Source organism: Oculina patagonica, chromosome 7, assembly GCF_052425735.1.
Source record: "Oculina patagonica isolate OP01 chromosome 7, crgOcupat, whole genome shotgun sequence".
Taxonomy (NCBI): Eukaryota; Metazoa; Cnidaria; class Anthozoa; order Scleractinia; family Oculinidae; genus Oculina; species Oculina patagonica.
Window position 1 is genome coordinate 27,306,812 of NC_135764.1, and position 18,483 is coordinate 27,325,294.

At 38.6% G+C, this 18,483-nt stretch overlaps 2 protein-coding genes across 2 annotated transcripts; both read left to right on the top strand.

The window, feature by feature from the left end:
* Nucleotides 1-378: 378 nt before the first annotated feature.
* On the top strand, nt 379-4,415 carry LOC144660960 (uncharacterized). Its single transcript, XM_078521680.1, has 6 exons — nt 379-980; nt 1,797-1,886; nt 2,239-2,337; nt 2,505-2,578; nt 3,135-3,209; nt 3,381-4,415. Exons 2-6 carry the CDS (start codon nt 1,809-1,811, stop codon nt 3,595-3,597), a joined length of 543 nt encoding a protein of 180 aa, XP_078377806.1. The 5' UTR covers nt 379-980; nt 1,797-1,808; the 3' UTR covers nt 3,598-4,415.
* A 13-nt stretch (nt 4,416-4,428) lies between these two features.
* On the top strand, nt 4,429-6,785 carry LOC144659339 (uncharacterized). Its single transcript, XM_078519753.1, has 2 exons — nt 4,429-4,794; nt 6,309-6,785. Exons 1-2 carry the CDS (start codon nt 4,429-4,431, stop codon nt 6,783-6,785), a joined length of 843 nt encoding a protein of 280 aa, XP_078375879.1.
* Nucleotides 6,786-18,483: the final 11,698 nt, after the last annotated feature.

Here is an 18,483-nt window from a genome sequence, read left to right on the forward strand (position 1 = left end):
CTCATTATATTTACTGAAATAATACTTAACATCTTACTGACAAATTTACACTATTTCGCGTTTTACGCTAAGAACAATTCAGCTCTCGTGTTTTGTTGCTTGCAAATCATTACCTTTTATCGCGGTGTTGACTACAAGCAGTCCATCATTAATTTTCTTTCAGAGATAGTTTTATTCAGGCTATTCGAGAAACGCGAGAGGAAGAAAATAGGAGAGGCTAACATAATATTTTTTCTTTTGTCTCGCGCGTCGACTAGCTATGTTCAAACCGACATTTCAATTTTTGAAACCCTCTATCCACCAGCTACTAAACTATTTTTTTTAAAGGCAAATGGAGACCCGATTAGAAAAATTAGTCTTAGCTCAGGGTTCTGGCTACAAAATTTAATTTTGTGATACGAAACTGATTTCACCATTATCCCGCAGTTTCTCTGTCTAGCCTTTCTTCGGGCTAATGCGAATTCTTTCCCACGGCAATCGCACGATCAGATCGGAATTCGTCTGAATGCCATGGTAACTCCACAATGGACAGAGAAATAATTCGCCTTTTCGAATTCTGGATATTTGGAGAACAACGTGTTTTAAGTGCGTTGAAGATCATTCTTATCATTTGTTTTGTCCATTACGGTCGATCATGGAGTCTATAAGTAGCGATTCGGATTGTGACTCTGTTGCCTCCTACGCTGATGTAGTCAAAGGGGAGTCTCTTTTTAGTTCTTCACCAGCGCGCCTTACCAACAGCTGTTGGTTTAAATTCCAAGTCGAAAGTGAAGAAGAAGCAATGCAAATTGCCTTAAAGAAATCTGCCAGTGATGCACAGGTAACTGTCCGTTTGCCGCATCGTTGGTTTTCTGATACGAGAAAAAGGAAAAGCCTATGTTTTATCTGCTTTAAAAATTTAGGGTGACGAAATATCTGATGATGACAGCCTTGAAACCACAACCCCTGGATTTAAAGAAATCAGCAAGCCACGCGTGAAGGTAAAAACCTTTCGTTTCGAAAACGTTTATTTATAATTGTTTGCGGTTGTATAGGCATGTGCATAGGATTTGTCATAAAAGAAGTTAATAACTTTGAAGGTTGACGGCTTTCAGTCTGTAAGGCTAGTTTACACGGGCGATTTTTGTCGCGCTTCCCAGTGCGCTTCCCAGTGCAACTGTTGTCGCGCTCGAGCTCGCAGTGAAAATCGCAAGTGTAAAGTAGTGGCAATTTCGTAATGTTCAAAGCTTCTGCGATATCAGGGCGATAGAATTGCCGTCTGTTTACACTTGCAATTGCGCTTTCGTGCAATTTTCTTCGCGAGCTCGATCGTGACAAAAGTTGCACTGGGAAGCGCAGGAAAAAAAAATAGAAGGCCAGGTTCGGACCATCGGAAAGATTATGAGGGGGGGGGGGGGGGGGGTGGGGGTTCTCACGTTGAACGCTCTCATCCGTACGGATTTCTTTTCTTTTTACGGTAAGATGTTATACATGATTTTTGCAACTAATTGTCCATCCTGAAAAGGGTATAGGTTGACAAGCGCGACAAAAGGCAAGTGTGATGGTTTGGAAAAGTGGTCACAGGAGTCAAGTGACAAGTTTCAAGTGACAAGTTTTTGTTTTGCAACATGAAGTATATTTCACCCTAAATATGGGGCAAATTATTATTAAAAAATAGAAATGGTGGCGTTTGGGAAATTTCCAGTTTCTTCAGTTCAAATTTGTGCACCCCCTCCTAACAAAAATCCCGGATCCGCCCCTGAATTTTAATCACTCTTGAGTCCGTGAATTGATACTGTTTTTTTTTTCCTTTCTAGAAAACACCTGAAATGTTTGAATCTTGGGAGGAGGAGGATTACTGTCCTGGAGAACCTCAAATACCACTGGGAAGTTACAAATACAAGAATGTATGTAGAAATCATTACTTATAATCATTATTTTTTATAATGGCCATTGGAAACCCTCGAATTCTCTTCTATATGTCCAGGTTTTTCTCTGTATATTCTAGTCCAATTATAAAAATGAGAATTTAATCCGTGTCAAAGATAAGTATCTTTAGTATCGAGACAGAATCTACCATGGCATGGGGAAAAGAGCAGAAGTCTGGGTTCTAGTATGGTCTGTCCTTGGCCACAACAGATATATTCTGGATAGCGTAGAGGTTTTTTTCTCTCTAAATTTCGGCAAAATTAATTAAGGAAGACATCATAAATAATTCTAATATGGTATACTGACACAGTATTGATGTTCAATCGTTAGGTCAAAGACTTTCCGAAAACCAAGGGAGGATCCTCTCTTTCGGAAACAAAGAAATTAGGTGACGTAAAGGGAAAGAAAAAAGTGGTTTCTACAAATAAGGTGAGCCACTGTTTACATTTTTCTCCGTTCAGATCGTTGACTTGTAGATTCGTTTTAGCATTTTGAAGCGAACACGATTTAGTTAGCAAGCACGTGCATCTAAGTGGTGAATTATTATGCTAATAACTTTGCCATATTTTTTGCCTCTTATCGTTTTTTTTTCATAGAACATTCATAGAGCAGATGGGAAAGCAATACCAGAGGTTTTCATTGATCTAACGTGCGACTCCCCGGAAAAGAGGTATTTTGGGCTTGAAGCACTGGAGCACGAGCTTGTAGCGGGATCCAGGGGTATTCCCCGCCCCCCACCGTCGAAAACATATTGAAAGCTAAGGTTGTCTGAGACAGTATTTCGTGTTTTTGAAGGCAGTTTGATACGAGAGAGGGCAGGCAAAAGCAAACGCAAAAACATGAATACTTCTAGAATTTACAAGATCATTTTGGTGACTGAATCATGTCGTGACTTACTATTTTCTTTTTACACAGTACATAAAACAAAAATTGACACAAAATAGGTAACGTTTTTTTTTTAAATCAAACTGATCTGAATTGACCTTAGCCTTTCCCACGCAACTTCATTTATGGCTGACTAAAACTCATGATGTACTTCCAAGGTAATATCAGTTTCAAATACCGGCAGTTGAGTTTGTCTGCAGTGCAGGCTAATAGTAATAAGTGGTCTGTGCAAATAATTAAAAAGTGGCCAATGACGGGAAATAACGTCCATGTCGATAAACTACCTCTAGAACTGTAGAATATGTAACGTGCATTTAAACAATTGTCTTCTTATGTCCTAGGCCGAAGAAGGAACGAAGGTCAACAGAAAGCTCAGACGATGATGATTCCGGCAACGCAGACTTCATTAAAAAAAGGTGAGTGGTGGTACTTTCATTCGTCATTTAAAATAAGTGAAACGCCACAAATAACAAACATCCTCTGCATGGTCACAGCAAGCAAGCTCAGAAGATAACTTACTCTTACCTAAATTTCAGTACATGTAGAATTACTAAATTTGTTTCAATCCTTATTGTTGATCATTATAGGAAGAAAGTCAAGCTGGATCCGTCTTTATGGTACGGAGTTGACGTTGAAGCGGTGAATGAGTTACCCTATGATATCGACGGCACTAGGGTATTTCAAGTTCGTTTTGACAGAGATGAGCGTAACGTTCGAGATGGCCGCAGTTGGAAACCCTGGGTCACCTCAAGCCGGAAGGGTTTTCGTGGAAAGCGTAACGTTCAATCTTGTAAGGGCTCTTAATTACCTTTGCAAAAACAACAGGTGTCCTTACGAAAAGCAATTCGGAAAGGCAAACAACGTTCAATTTGTTAAAGCTGGAGGAAAATATCGTTGCAGATCTTGCAATGGCAAAGGCGAGTACATTTCCTGTCCCGCTAGAAAGGTCAGTGAGTATCCACAGGATTCTGCCTTTGCAACCATTTACCATCTTGGAACTCATACTTGCACAGCTAAACGTAAGCCCAAGTTATATGCAACCAGCGATATTGAACAATTTTTTAAAACACATTCAATGGTTAAGCCCTCCGCCGTTCCAACTGCAAAACTGACAACCATGATCAGAGAAGGCAAAACGTGGTCGGAAGTTGAGGACGTCGCCGAAGCTATGCTGGACAAAAACAAGGTGAAAAATATTAAAGCCAAAGTGGTTAAGAGGAAATCCGCCTGGACTTCGAGTAGTTATTGGACAAAATTATGTACCAAAACTATTTACACCTGATTGCAAGCTTTTGTGTTACTGCTTCAAATATCTTATCGAAAGAAATCTTTTCTAACAACACCACACATCGAAAACACATTTTGAAGTTCCGCTGAATTCCACTGAATCGCTTAAGACGAATTTACAAAATGGCTACACGTGAGATTTTGCCTATACCTTGTGAACTTTGAAATTCATTTTCTCAGACTCTGATAAGAAATTGTTGTTGGTGTTATCACGGATAATTACTTACATCTTTACCTTTTATTAAGGGTAGGAAATAACGCAATAGGATTTAAATTATTCTTGAAATTGATTTTTGTCCAACTTTAATAAATATTACTCGACTTCCTAGTGGATTCCGTCTTAATAGCATGCATCCCCACGGGCACAACTTTGATGCTGTTGCAGAAATTAAGAAAAAAACAGATGAAAAAGATCCGTACCTGATTTGGAAGATTAATAATCGTCATTTCAATAATGGGCTTGGAAGCTTGGTCTTTAAGATGAGCAAAGAAAAAGCCGAGATGTGCGTTCAAATGGACAAAGATCAAAGTGAGCATCCACTCTCAAAAGAGTTCTGTTTTCTTGATGCAGTACACAGCAGATGCCAGGGCTTCAAAACACTCACCCTTTGGGTGTGGCATCCAACACTGAATGAGCTTGTCAACTTAGCTACAATGGAGTGTGAGGCGGAGTCTAGTCTCGTAATACAGTCGTTTTGGAATAATGTAAATGAGGTAACTGTGATCATGTTTTTACTTAATCAACGAGCGCCCAGTAGCTTCGATGCAGTTTTTTTATCGGATACTTATCCATCCTTTGTAGAGACTGGGGCCTGAATTGAAAGTTCGAAAACTAGGATATTTCATATTATAATCCATCAAATATTTTTGCGCGCGCAATTGGTCTAAACACGTCACGTGATGCAGTCAAAACTGGTGACTATTTAGTAAATAAACCCCTTCAGGCGGCTGGTATGTCGGAGGATAATGCCCGTGGCGGGTAGATTGTCCGAAAAATAAACATTTCGCTTCTCGGGCAAATGTGAAATTTTAAGGACAATCTATCCGCCAAGGGCATTATACTCCGACATACCAGCAAGCCAGAAAGGGGTTTATTTATTTTATAATTAACCTTCCCATTAATTTTCTTCAACGCGCTTCATTGCGGGAAAAAGGCAAAACCTACAGCGTGCGATAATCACGGCATAATTTAGTTAAAATAAATGCAAGTCGATAGGTTTCGAATTTCTTTTTTAACACTGTGATTTTATTAAAACGTTAGACTTTTACGTTTGTTTTGCACTGCGGATTTCAAATCGGACGGGGTATATTGGCTGATACCCGTCGTCAGATTTTGTACCACGTGATGTGTTTTGTCCAATGAGCGCGCACGGAAATTAATCGGTGGGTTATAACAGATGATATTCCCCAAGTGATATTTCCCAGTTTTCGAAGTTTGCAATTTACATTCGCACGTTTAGTTTTTATCCCAAGTAAATTGTTAAAATGTATAGAACTAAACATTTTGAACAGACTAACAATATTTTGAGCGCCGACAGAATTACTTTGACGTTTAAACCTTTAAGAAAAGGTCTCCCAAAATGCGGCCTTGTGAAAAAATATTTGAAGGATAATAAACACAATAGCATCCATTTGGCTTCAAAAATATGCAAGGATATTGTCCTTGGACAAATCTGTTCCTCGAAGTTCACAACTTTCCTCGAGCTTCGCTCTCGGAAAACTGTTCACTTAATTCTCGGAACAGATAATGTCTGCGGACAAATATCCGTGCATATTTTGGCGCCAAATGAAGGCTATTGTTTATTTTAAGGGATGAGTATCCTTTGTGAGTCTTTATACCAAAAGAATTAGAACACTTTTGAATCAGTTTATCTTTTAATACTGAAGCATTCTGAACTAGGATTTCACTGGACAGTTAAGAAACAGTTTAAAATGGGTATTTGCCCAAACGTGGCATGTTGAGGTCGAATACTTGAAGCCTTCATTGAAACTGAGATTTTTGTCGCTTTAATTTTACTCATCTTTGTTGGAACACTTAACAGTTTTTAGTGTACAACCCCACGACCAAAATCGTCAGTTGAATTAAAAAGTTAAACGGAGGAGAAAAGGAAACAATGTCAAGGATACTAATGCATGGGTCCTTCCCTTTTCTAACGTACATGTCGTACGCCTTAAAGTCGTACCATTACCGGGGTCTTAATTGTAACAGTTTGAATGTTGTTTTCTAGGTTTTACGAGATTTTACTGGGGACGAGAACTACCTATTTAATCCAGCGGGATGGATGTTCGATGAAGCTGGCGGAAACTGGGATGCAATCGAAAACGTGTTTGGCAAGGAAGCTTTAGAACAATGTGTATCCTGTGAATTCCATTTTTTTCAGTGCTGCAATAGGCAGGTACACACAGACTGGAGTGATAAGGCAAAGCACAGGTTTAAAACTCTCGCCAGGAGTATTTTTGAGGCGCCAACACCTTATCAATATGATCAAGCCAGGAAAGAACTCATAGCATTTTCACAGGAAAAACCTGGAAAACGAGGTCAGGTCGTTAGCTGGTTCAAATGGTGGCATAAGAGAAGGACCCACATATTTAAGGCATTCAAATGTGGCGCACCACTTGCACCAAAACGTCAATTTAGCAGAGGTTGGTCACTCTCAGTGGGCCAAGAAAGGATCCTACAGGTTAACCCTTGCAATGGCCGCTGAGGAGGACGTGGCAGAAGCAATTATGCTGTCAAAAAAACTAGAATCTTACGGTTATGGAAATTATAAAGGAGGCCAACATCGAAGCCAAAGCGACAGACTTAAAGCTAACTATTTTCAGCAAATGGCAAGAGCGAAAGCCTTCGCAGAAGAAATTTCCGCTGGCGTTGTCGACAATACCTTATATGTAGCTGCAGAGTCTTCTAGAGCTTCTACTGTTGATGCGAACTGCTCCCATAGAGCGACACGCAAACGAAAACGTCAAGTAAGTGTTTTCAGCGATGGAACTCACCTAGAGTCTTCGTCTTCTGAGGATGATTCACAGCAAACCGCAGACAAAGATGGTGCGAAGGAGGATAAGCGTGACGGCCGTTTCAGAACAACTGCCAGCAAGGCATTTCAGCGCTCACTTGAACTTGCCAAAAAAGAAAAATTAGTAGTTGTTGACTCCAATGAACTTGGAAGAAATGAAAGGGAATTTACGATTAGATCTGGACTAAACACCTACAATGTAACGATTTCTGAGCATCCAACCTGCGATTGTCCCTACGCAAATAGTGCAAATATCTGTAAGCATGTTCTTTTTGTATTGCTGAATTTCTTTCAAGTTAAAGAGGGCGACTATCGTCTTCATCAGAAGGCACTAACAAAAAGTGAAGTTGATGCGTTGTTCAAGGGACTGGACTTAAAATCTCCAACAGGGACTAAACCTACAAATGCAGCCATTTTCAACAAGCACAAAGAAGCAAAAAAGAAGCAAGTTTGGCAAGTACAGCGATGTAATACACAACCTGGTCCCAAACCGAGGTGTGCAAAACCAGGCTGTCAGAATCAGTTTTCAGCGGGAGATATTTGCATTTCAGTAGAGGGCCTGTATGTACCTTCAAATGAAACAGCTGATGGAAGGAGCTTTGCGGTGGAACGTACTTTTCGATTTTGTGCAAGAAAAGAATGTATTAACACACAACCAAAACAAAGCAATTTGATTGTGCCTCCAATGACTGTCATGCTTCCAGAAAATGTCAATGTTACACCTGAAGAATATCAGAATTTAATTAACGAGGAGATAGTTTGATCATACATTAGAGAATAATGAACGGTATAGTGGACAACACAAGATCGAAGTAGAGCTGATTGTTTTATTTACGTTAAAATTTAGTATCAACCACCATGTTGCGTAACATTTAATATTGTTGGATTCAATTTAGACATTGTATTTTAGTTTATTTATTTTTTTATTTTAACAACACGGAAATAAACAAAAATGTATTGGATTGTTTTTGGAAAATGTTTCGCATTTTTTTCTTTTCTTTCACCGGCCCAGTGTACCAGCAGTTCGTTCAATGCGCTTTCACTGAATAATGAACAAAAAAAAGTTAGAAGGGGACTGGGTGGGTGGGGGGGGGGGGGGGGTGTGGTGGGTTAGGACACGAAATGAGGATAACATAATTCTCTAAAATACAAAAGTATCAGTTTTCTTGCTTATTTGGTCGTAAAAAGTGATTCGCATCTTAAATTAAACACTTTTTTAGCAAATACAAATGGAAAACGGTAACTCAATCTTAACTCAATCTTAACTCAAACTCAACTCAAACTCAACTCAAACTCAACTCAACCTCTAACTCGGTCATTATCTTATCTCGATAAACAGAGCTTCCCGAGTTGTCTCAGATCAGCATGGAAAAATATTGGGATGAAAGTGAGTAAACTTGGAGCTGTATTAAGACTTGAATATTATTGTTTTGAAATGTGTCTTTGTAAAACTCTGTAAAACTGCATTCCAACCGTCCAATATAAGGATTCAAACAATATTCTATAAAAAAATATTGTCTGTTGAAAAAGTGTCTTAAGTTATACTTACCCCAAGGCCTGAATGAAAGATCCATTTTTACTAATGGTAACATGCAAGTACTTTTCAATAAAATATACAAGTTTGATTCTTCACCAGTTTGTTTTGTGTAGACTTTGTACCCCTGAAAAACATATAATTCTTACTTGATAGACAAACATTCAAATTAAGAAAACAAGGCCATCAGCACTAAGAGATGGGAAGTCTGTTTATCTTGCAAAATATCATGGTATAAGTGCCAATATTGTATATTGCTTTATAAAAGCAAAGGTTTGTGGTGTTTCTATCTTTTTGATTTGCTACATTTACAATGCACATAAACCTCATGTTTTCTGAAACAAATACAAGCCAATTTTAAATGAATCATACAAAGAGCAACATAACTTATCAGGACATCACCTCACACTGTGATTGTAGCTTTCTTTGTTTTGTAAATGAATATACTGTTATCAATAATGACATACCGGTATATTACAAACCTCACACGGTGTTTGAGAAACGATAACATCTGCTGCGCCATATGCAGCTAGGATAATCCTACAGAAGCAGTCTGGAAATATTTCCGATGCCCTATAATAAGTTTGACTTATTTTGACTCGATTTCTCATTGATTTTTTTAAGCCGATGTGCAGCCAAAAAACATACTGAGTGAACCTGATTACATTGCAGGGTAAGAGGGAGCTGTAAACATGTGGCAAGGATTTGCCACTATGATATTGAGAAAAGTGCTAGAGGGGAAAATATGTTGGTGACTTCAAGGGAGCAGGCATGGGGTCGGCCTTCTATCAAACATCAACATGTTGATATACATGTAATTGTAGTGACAAGGCTTGGTGAATATCCAAACATGCACCCAAGAAACTGACTGTTTAAGGGACTGGTCATTATTTATGTTGAGTTGGGGGAGGGAAAAATTAATTTGAAACATAAAAATTTGCCAGAACCCTCCTCTTCAGGCCTGAAAATGGCAAATGCCTTCCCCCTCTCATATCAATATTCTTAATATTGTATGTATTTAGGGTTTTTTTGGTAAATTTTGCATACATAGATATGACAAGCCAATGCCACAATTGACAAAATGGACTTGGCGAATGTGTGGTACGAGCAAAGAATAAATTACCTTGTAGATAATAAAAATGTCATTGTCTCTATCAGCTGGCGTAATAAGTTACATAATTGGTAAAGCGCATAGACCAGTCTCCAGTTTTTCGCCCACTTCTGGATGTTTGCTGAATAGGTAGATCATTATCTTCTTTGTTGTCAGTACCACTGCTGTCACTTTCACTGGTTGGAATCCCAAAATTTGCAATCAAGGTGCCACTTTTCAGATGTTAGACACCAGCTATTGAACCTTGGAAGATAATTATTTTTTCAAATATTTTTTTCCAAGGTGGAAAGCAATTTTTTCTGTGTTATGTTATTTTAAAGACATGTTTTGCCACTTTGCAGGCTATTGAACCAAGAAGTATTTACTAGTTAATTTTGATTATGCAGATGAAATCAAACATTGAAACAGGCTGTTCTGGATTTATTCTTATTAAAGTGTAAAATATTAAAGCAATGAAGTTTATGACAATGTTTTGTTTTACTCTCAGCTGTTGTCTGTCTGTTGTCCATCTTCATCATCTGGATCCTTGAAATTATTTCATTTCTTAAAAGTTATCCCATTTACCAAAGCACAAACCAGACCTCTTAAAAAACCTAAAAAATATATGACCCCCCTCTATTAATTCTTTTTGAAAAGAATAAGCCCCCATCCAGCCAATTTAAAACAGCCTTGACCCCCCCCCCCCCCTCTTTTTCCCTCCCTCCACCACTTTCCATATCAATGTTAGACGAAGCTCGTTTTCAGGTGACAAAAAACGCTCTGGACCAGGTTTTTTACACTTGTTTACCTAATAGCGTTTGACGGTTTGGGACTCAGAACCCTTATAGAATTGCATGTATGGCACTTTGTCCTTCACCTGGTCAATGACCCACTGAAAAACTTTGAAGTTGTCAAGACCTGTATGAAGCTTGACCAAACAGTGATCTTTGAGATTGCAGCATGTGTGATCATTTCCAGGTAAATTAAATACACACTGCTGCATTAGAAACCAAACTGGGGTTGGATTTGGGATGTGACTGCTCTTCTAAATGAATTATGACTGATTTCAAATGGGGTATCTTCAATCATTTGACTTTAGAACTTGTTCTTTGTTACCCTAAGATCTTTCCGGGTTTTTTTTGTCCCTAAGCTTAAAAAAGTGCCTTTCTGGTGGTCTGTACCACTACAAACAACATGTGATTTAATGACACAATTGCATGTACAATTACACAAACATATTGTAATATTTAACTTACACATCTTAAGATATTTGGCTGTTTGGTAAATCGAGCTTACATTCGCAATTAGAACTTGCTTGGTCGAATAATATTAGCATAAATATTATCCTTTTCATAAATATAAGCACAGATGGATATTAAGAGTTTATGCTCAAGTTATTGTTCAAAGACTATCTGTATAAAACAACGGCCGGAGCTACGGCTGTATTTCAAGTTAGGAATTTGTTTATGCAGTAGGGAATAAATCTGTGACAATAAACGTTTTTATTCCCATCAATCTAGTATCAGCTTACTGTATCCAGGCCAGGCACAGATGACAATATTATTGTAGCTTCCGCTAGCTTTATTGACAAAAATATTTACACGATACCTGTCAGGTTTCTTCTGCTAATAGAGCAACCAAAAACTGCACAGTAATCACCGCCACCCATCCTCGATCGCTTCTTATCGCCGCAATTTAAAGAAGTAAAAACGTACAATTTACCACGTGCGACGGGACGCCATGTTAGATTTTATGCCCCCTTTTTGACCCATACTGCATTGCGAAATCAAATTATTCAAGATGGCGCTCTTATCCGTGAAACGGACTATGTGATGACTGGAAAATCCATGCCCCTCCCCCAAACGTGATTTGTGCTTGTATTTTTTAATATGAGGTCATGAGCTATAGGATAAGTGGAGTTTTTTCTAAGTTAAAGGCCAATATCTCACCAATAAAGTATTTTCTTTACTACTCTGTTTACTACTTTGGTTGTTCGATCGCAACACATGGGTAACCAGGCTTTTATTCAACCGAGAAGACCTGGATGCTAAACTAATTTGCATTTGGAGTGCCCCTGGCCATTCCCCGAAAAAAAGCACCATTTCATGCCTTTGGGGGTAGGTATACCTACATGTGGACCACTAAGCTAATTTGCATTTGGGACTATGTGTATAATACCATGGGTAGGAAGATAATCCCTTCTTTCGTGTGAAGCTCGTAAGATCCAAAGGTGGCCATTTTCCTTATAAGGAATGTAAAGGTGGCCCACCTGGGGGCTATACATAAGAAACCATTCATTCACACAGGGAGTGGGATGAGGTGAACATGGGTTTACCCGAAGTCGTTGGAGTCTTGCTTAATTAAATGGTTGAATTTTGCGACTATGAATTGGAGTTAACAACTATTAACATCACCTTTGAAGTAAATTGAAATAATACGGGCTCGCCCGCTCTTACTACTTTTTTTTATTTTACTGTCATAATCTTAAGATAATCTGAGAAGTAGTGAGTGGAGAAAATAAAGTTTTATCGGCTACATTCCAGAAACAGTAGTGGATTCTCCGACGATAATAAATTGCACGCCGCATGTAAATAATTGTATTATTTATACGAGTCGAAAACATTAAACAAAGAAGCGCTCTTACAAGCTTAAATTCGTCAAAAAACCTGCATAAAAACTAACTCACCCTATGCGGACACTTTTCTTATTTATTTTATTTCAAAAACTTAGTCGTAAAAGCCGATTTTTCGAAGCGTAAATATTCACAACAACAATTAGTGAATAGATTTGAATATTCATATTTGTAAGTTGTGACCACACAAACACACGCAAAGAGTTCAACGCCTGTGTTTTCCCGTTCATGCTGCACCGGTAAAAAGTCACTCGTTGCTTTTTTAGGCAATTTAAGACAACTCCAGCTTACTCCATAGCGAAAGCCTGCAAAAATAACGACAACGACCACAAAACTATCCGAAATTTACATTTTTTTTTCACCGTTGAGTTGCGAACACCTCCAAAATAAACCAAAATTCATTTCCGGTTGCCAAACCTTTCTTCGTCCATGTGGGGAAAGGCTCAAGTTTGTCGCCTTTTTCATACCTCACTAGGGGATTGAGAGTGCTCGTTGATCTTACGAGCTCAACACGAAATTAAAAAACAATACCCATTGTTTGTTCGGTTTAGTGATTGGCCAAAAACCAAAATCTCCTAGCAACAGTAAAAGTTTTTCCTACCCAGTGTTTTTATTATTCGCCGTAACACCAAATGCAAATTAGTTTAGCATCCAGGTCTTCTCGGTTAAATAAAAGCCTGGTTACCCATGTGTTGCGATCGAACAACCAAAGTAGTAAAACAGAGTAGTAAAGAAAAGACTTTAGTGATATTGGCTTTTAATTTAGAAAAAACTCCACTTATCCTATAGCTCATGATGAGGTAACTGTTTTCGGCTCTTTTATCACTTTAACTGGGCTTGTTTAGAACAAGTCTCCAACGCGAGGTAAGATTGCAAAATGAGCCAAAAGAACGTCTGCGAAGAAGGCAGAAGTTTAGAACGGATTACACCCTCTTAATACTTGTACCAGCTGATCTATAAAAAAAATACCGAACTCTGACCATTGAAAGTAGCAATTTCATTGCAATTATGTTATTGTGTATGTTCTCTAAAATTTAGTCGGTATTTAGCGGGGCTTTGTCGCGAATTTTAACCGAAATATAAAGCCTAAATCTATACTTGTGTCGTTGGAAACCTAAACATAATGATCCATTTTTATAAAAATTGCTATATTAGAGCACTGAAACTGTTAAAATGCGACTTTGACTGCGGATGACCACGCTGAAAAATTGAGGCTTAACCGTTCAAGTTGTTCTATCCACAAATCAAAGACTAATCAAGTTTATATCTTCCATTAAATGGGGGGATGACCCCCAATAAGTAGTTGGCTTTGTTTTTATAATTGGTATTTTAAAACACGCCATTGCCACAACCCCAGGGGCCGCACAGGAAGACTATGAGTAGGGGGGGGGGGGGGGGCTTAAACTCGAACGCGGGAGCGTGAGCCAACTCAGGGGGGTCCGGGGGTATGCTCGCCCGGAAAAATTTCTCTTAGATATCGAAAAATGCATTTGAAATTAAAAATTTAAACGTTCAGCTGTGAAATGTTTTTGTAAAACTATTGCTTAAAACAGCTGGACGTCTTCCAGCCTTCTGCCTCCGGCGCATCAAACGCATCTTTTGGCCAAACAAGATCAGCAACAAAGACCTATTGTCATCAAGCAATCTTGAACCAGTTTCAATTGTTGTGCAAAAGAGAAGGTGGAGATGGCTGGGACATGTCCTACGGATGAGAGCAGACTCAGTGCCAAGGGTTGCATTGAGATGGACACCCCAAGGAAAGCGTAGCAGAGGTAGGCCTAAGGAGACCTGGAGGAGAACAGTGCAGAAAGACTTGTTGGAGCGTGGCCTCACAATGGAAGCAGCAAGACAACAGGCAGAGGACCGGCAAATGTGGCAAATGTCTTCCAGCCTTCTGCCTCCGGCGCATCAAACGCATCTTTTGGCCAAACAAGATCAGCAACAAAGACCTATTGTCATCAAGCAATCTTGAACCAGTTTCAATTGTTGTGCAAAAGAGAAGGTGGAGATGGCTGGGACATGTCCTACGGATGAGAGCAGACTCAGTGCCAAGGGTTGCATTGAGATGGACACCCCAAGGAAAGCGTAGCAGAGGTAGGCCTAAGGAGACCTGGAGGAGAACAGTGCAGAAAGACTTGTTGGAGCGTGGCCTCACAATGGAAGCAGCAAGACAGCAGGCAGAGGACCGGCAAATGTGGCAAATGTCTTCCAGCCTTCTGCCTCCGGCGCATCAAACGCATCTTTTGGCCAAACAAGATCAGCAACAAAGACCTATTGTCATCAAGCAATCTTGAACCAGTTTCAATTGTTGTGCAAAAGAGAAGGTGGAGATGGCTGGGACATGTCCTACGGATGAGAGCAGACTCAGTGCCAAGGGTTGCATTGAGATGGACACCCCAAGGAAAGCGTAGCAGAGGTAGGCCTAAGGAGACCTGGAGGAGAACAGTGCAGAAAGACTTGTTGGAGCGTGGCCTCACAATGGAAGCAGCAAGACAACAGGCAGAGGACTGGCAAATGTGGAGATCCCTGACGGAAGCCCCACGTGCCACCAGGCACTCTGGGTCCTGAAGAAGAAGAGATTGCTTTAAAACGAAAAAAAAAAACGTTGCGATAAAGAGACATTGCTCCACAAACGTTCGATATAACTACTCACTGACCCTTTAAACCTTACATCAAGGCACGAATTTTTCTCACCAAGCTCAAGTACCAGCAACTGAGATGTTATCAGAACAAATGGATGGACACAGATAATCAACTATATCAATAATATGGTGTCAAGAAACGAAATATTTTCATTAATTTTTTTTTTCTTAATTCATTATAATTTTTTTCTTGTAACTGTAAAAAAGTGGGTGGGGGGAGGGGGCTAAAGCCTCCCTCGCCCCTCCCTCTCCGTGGTCCCTGTACCCAAACCACGCGCGGTACCTCACGCCGATTCATGAATGAAACTCCTTGAATGAAGTCAGCGCCAGCGTCAGTGTTCCCGTTAGAAATATGGACGGTGGTGGCGGGTAGTTTGCCTTAATGTTTTGGTTAATTTTTGGCAGAAAATTATTTACCACCAACACAATGTATATAACTCATTTATAACTTCTTTTTAAAACAAAAAATTAAAGCATGATGTACAACGCTTGAGTGGCTTTTCTTCATGACATGTATAATAGGCTTTTCGATGCAAGGAAACACATTTCACGAAGATCCTAAACTTGGTGATGCATTTTAACAGAAAAATATTTAACTTGTCTTTTCAGTCAAAACAATATTTTTTAATCTCTTTTTATTTTTCTTATAGTCACACAAGCTAGCATTATTTTCAACATGGTGGTTGTTGAACATGTGACTGATCATGAACCTGAAGCAATTTATTGAGTGCGCGACGCCGGAGAATGTAAGCTTAATCAGTATTCACCTAAACTGGAACTTAAATTGTTTGCCCTGAGTGGAAGCAATTTTCTTCGTCTATAGTTTACCTTTACTTAAGTATTACGGCCAAGCGACTTGGAAAATAACTTATTGCCCTGGATAGGATACTAACCAATGGCCGGTTAGGTCCCCCACTACAGCACGCACACATTGACGTCCTTGAAGAGTACTCGACCTTTGCAGTATTTAATTTTCTACATTACACGCCGAATAATTTACAGTGGAGTGCTTTAAGCTAGTAATTTTAGTGCGTAGCAATTGCGGTTTTTTCCCCCATTCAGTTTTCCTCTTTTTCATTGATGATACTTCGTGAAGCTAAAGGATGATCTTCCTAACTCATGTCGGGGGACGTGCTGTGTCGACGCTTCTTTTTGCTTTTAACACAATATCATCCAGAGAAATCGTGTCGCAATGATGAATCAGCTTTGTTAGCCTTTCAATAAGTAACATTTGACATAAGTTAACAGATCAAAATAACTATTCAAGCACTCTATAATGCCAAGGGAAAACGTTTTTTAAACTTGAGACTACGTCAAAGAAACAGTCAGAATTGGTCTGCAGCTAAGTGTCAAAAAGCTACGAACTATTATACTACATGAAAACAAAATACAGTAGAGCAAGGATAATTTACAGTTACACTGTGAGCTCGAGATTTCTATGGCGTGACAGTGCGTTGATGAGGCAGAAGATAAAAACGTTTTTCAGGGTGATGTTAAGTTTAAAATTTTAACAAATCAACGGAACGTGTTCCTTTTCACTCTGTTTAAATTAAAAATAAATAAACACTCATATAGGGATTACCTTATTATAAGAAATTAACACTTCATAAAATTAACGCGAATTATCAAAAATCGAGTTAATTCTTGTGCGCGTTAATTTCCGCGACATTATTTAAGGGGAGCGTTTAACTAAATTTCCAAGACCTAAAATTTCATTCCAAATACTGGATACTGTACAAACACATAAATTATAGAAACTAGGAAACAATATCCTTCTCTCCTCCGTACACTATTTTTCAGTCTTTTACAATGTAAAAGCTGTTATGATATGTAATCTGCAATATTTCCGGTTTATTTTTGTTTTCAGAAGAGCAGTGCAGCAGTCAGAATATCTTTAGAGACATCAAAAATCGCGTTATTTTTTTTTCATTTTGAAAAATGGCCCCGTCCCTCACGTTATTTCCGTATTTAAAAGAAATTTTCTCTCCAATTCGAGTTAATTTGAGTCGCGTTAATTTCAAAGACGTTAATTTAGGTGCGTTAATTTCCTATAAATTATGGTATGTTAAGTAACTCGTTACATGCGCAACTCATATAAGTTAAACAGGTAATTAGCAGGGAAAATCATTTCAAAGTTCGTGATATTATTTAGCAAAACCTGAACAGAAAAAGCGTTATATTTCGCCTTTAATATTCTATAAATCGTAATTTGCTCTTTGTTAACGGAGTTATATATAAGGTTTTAAGTGTGTTTTTAGAAAATTGGCCGAAATTCGGGGTAAACGAGAATGGATTACATGTATAAATTATGATTTCAGGCCAGTCGTGAATAATCTTTTATCAACAACACGCTTTTGCTCAAGTCGTACAAATTCGACTTTTTAATTTGACAAAGTATCAGTCAAATACATGGCAATCATATGCCTAGTACCGAGATAGTGAATTTTACATCACATCTTAATCAATCAAATAAATTGACTATCCTAACTAGTTAACGGAGAAACGTGTGCAGAATTATAGATTGCTTTAGCTTCGCCTGGAGTTCGATTAGAAATTATACGTGTTTGTATAAAGTTTCCAGGCTGTGCAAACAACGAGCACATATTTAGTGTCAATTGCAAAGCTGTGTACATCCATTATTTCGTCGACTGTATAATCGCGTTGTTAATTATATCATACTCGCGAATAACTATCTTATCATCTCAAACTAAATTACAATCGTAGGTCTAGTGCGAGTACGGACCAACACATTTTGTGAAGTGTGCGCTGCAGTTGTTACCTCATCATGTTGGCGGCATTTTTCTTCATTATTTTAAGTGCTGTTGGTTTAAAGGCTCAAGGTAATTAGCTAAATTGTTGGTGTAAAAAAGTGAAAAACGTTATCCAGAGCAAACTACAGAAGAGTCCCAATTTCTTGAACCTCGAGGGGAAACGAAAATTGGTTCGATAAAACGGAGGTAAATTTACCGAGAAGTACATATATTATCCAAGGGGAACAAAAATTGCTTCGAGAAATCGGGAGTTTCAAAAAAGCCAAGGGTTTGAGAATTCGGGATTCTACCGTATATTTAAAAGTTTTCATATTTTTTTTGCAATGTAGTTTGTAGGGTGACGCTGAAAAATTAACAGAAAGCCAGAAAGCTTTTCCAATCAAAATTTTTAAATACATTTATTTTTTAATTCATGTACACGAAGTCGAATTACCGATATTTATCTGAAATGCGCTCGAACACAACTTCATCGGGTGAATTTTCTCTTAATTTACCAAACAGGCCCGAGGGGAATTTTAGCCATTTTTTTTACAAATAGAGCTAGAATAAAGCTATCTTCAAAGTAGTTCTTTATCAAGAAGGCCTTTTAGGAATTAGCTAGGGGTCATTTGCACTCTGTTTTTGCGTGCAACATGCAGTGTCAGGGACTTGCAGGGTGAAAGTCTTCAAATCATTTTCTTAAATTCAAATATCTTCAGATCGGGGAACGTAATTATGGTT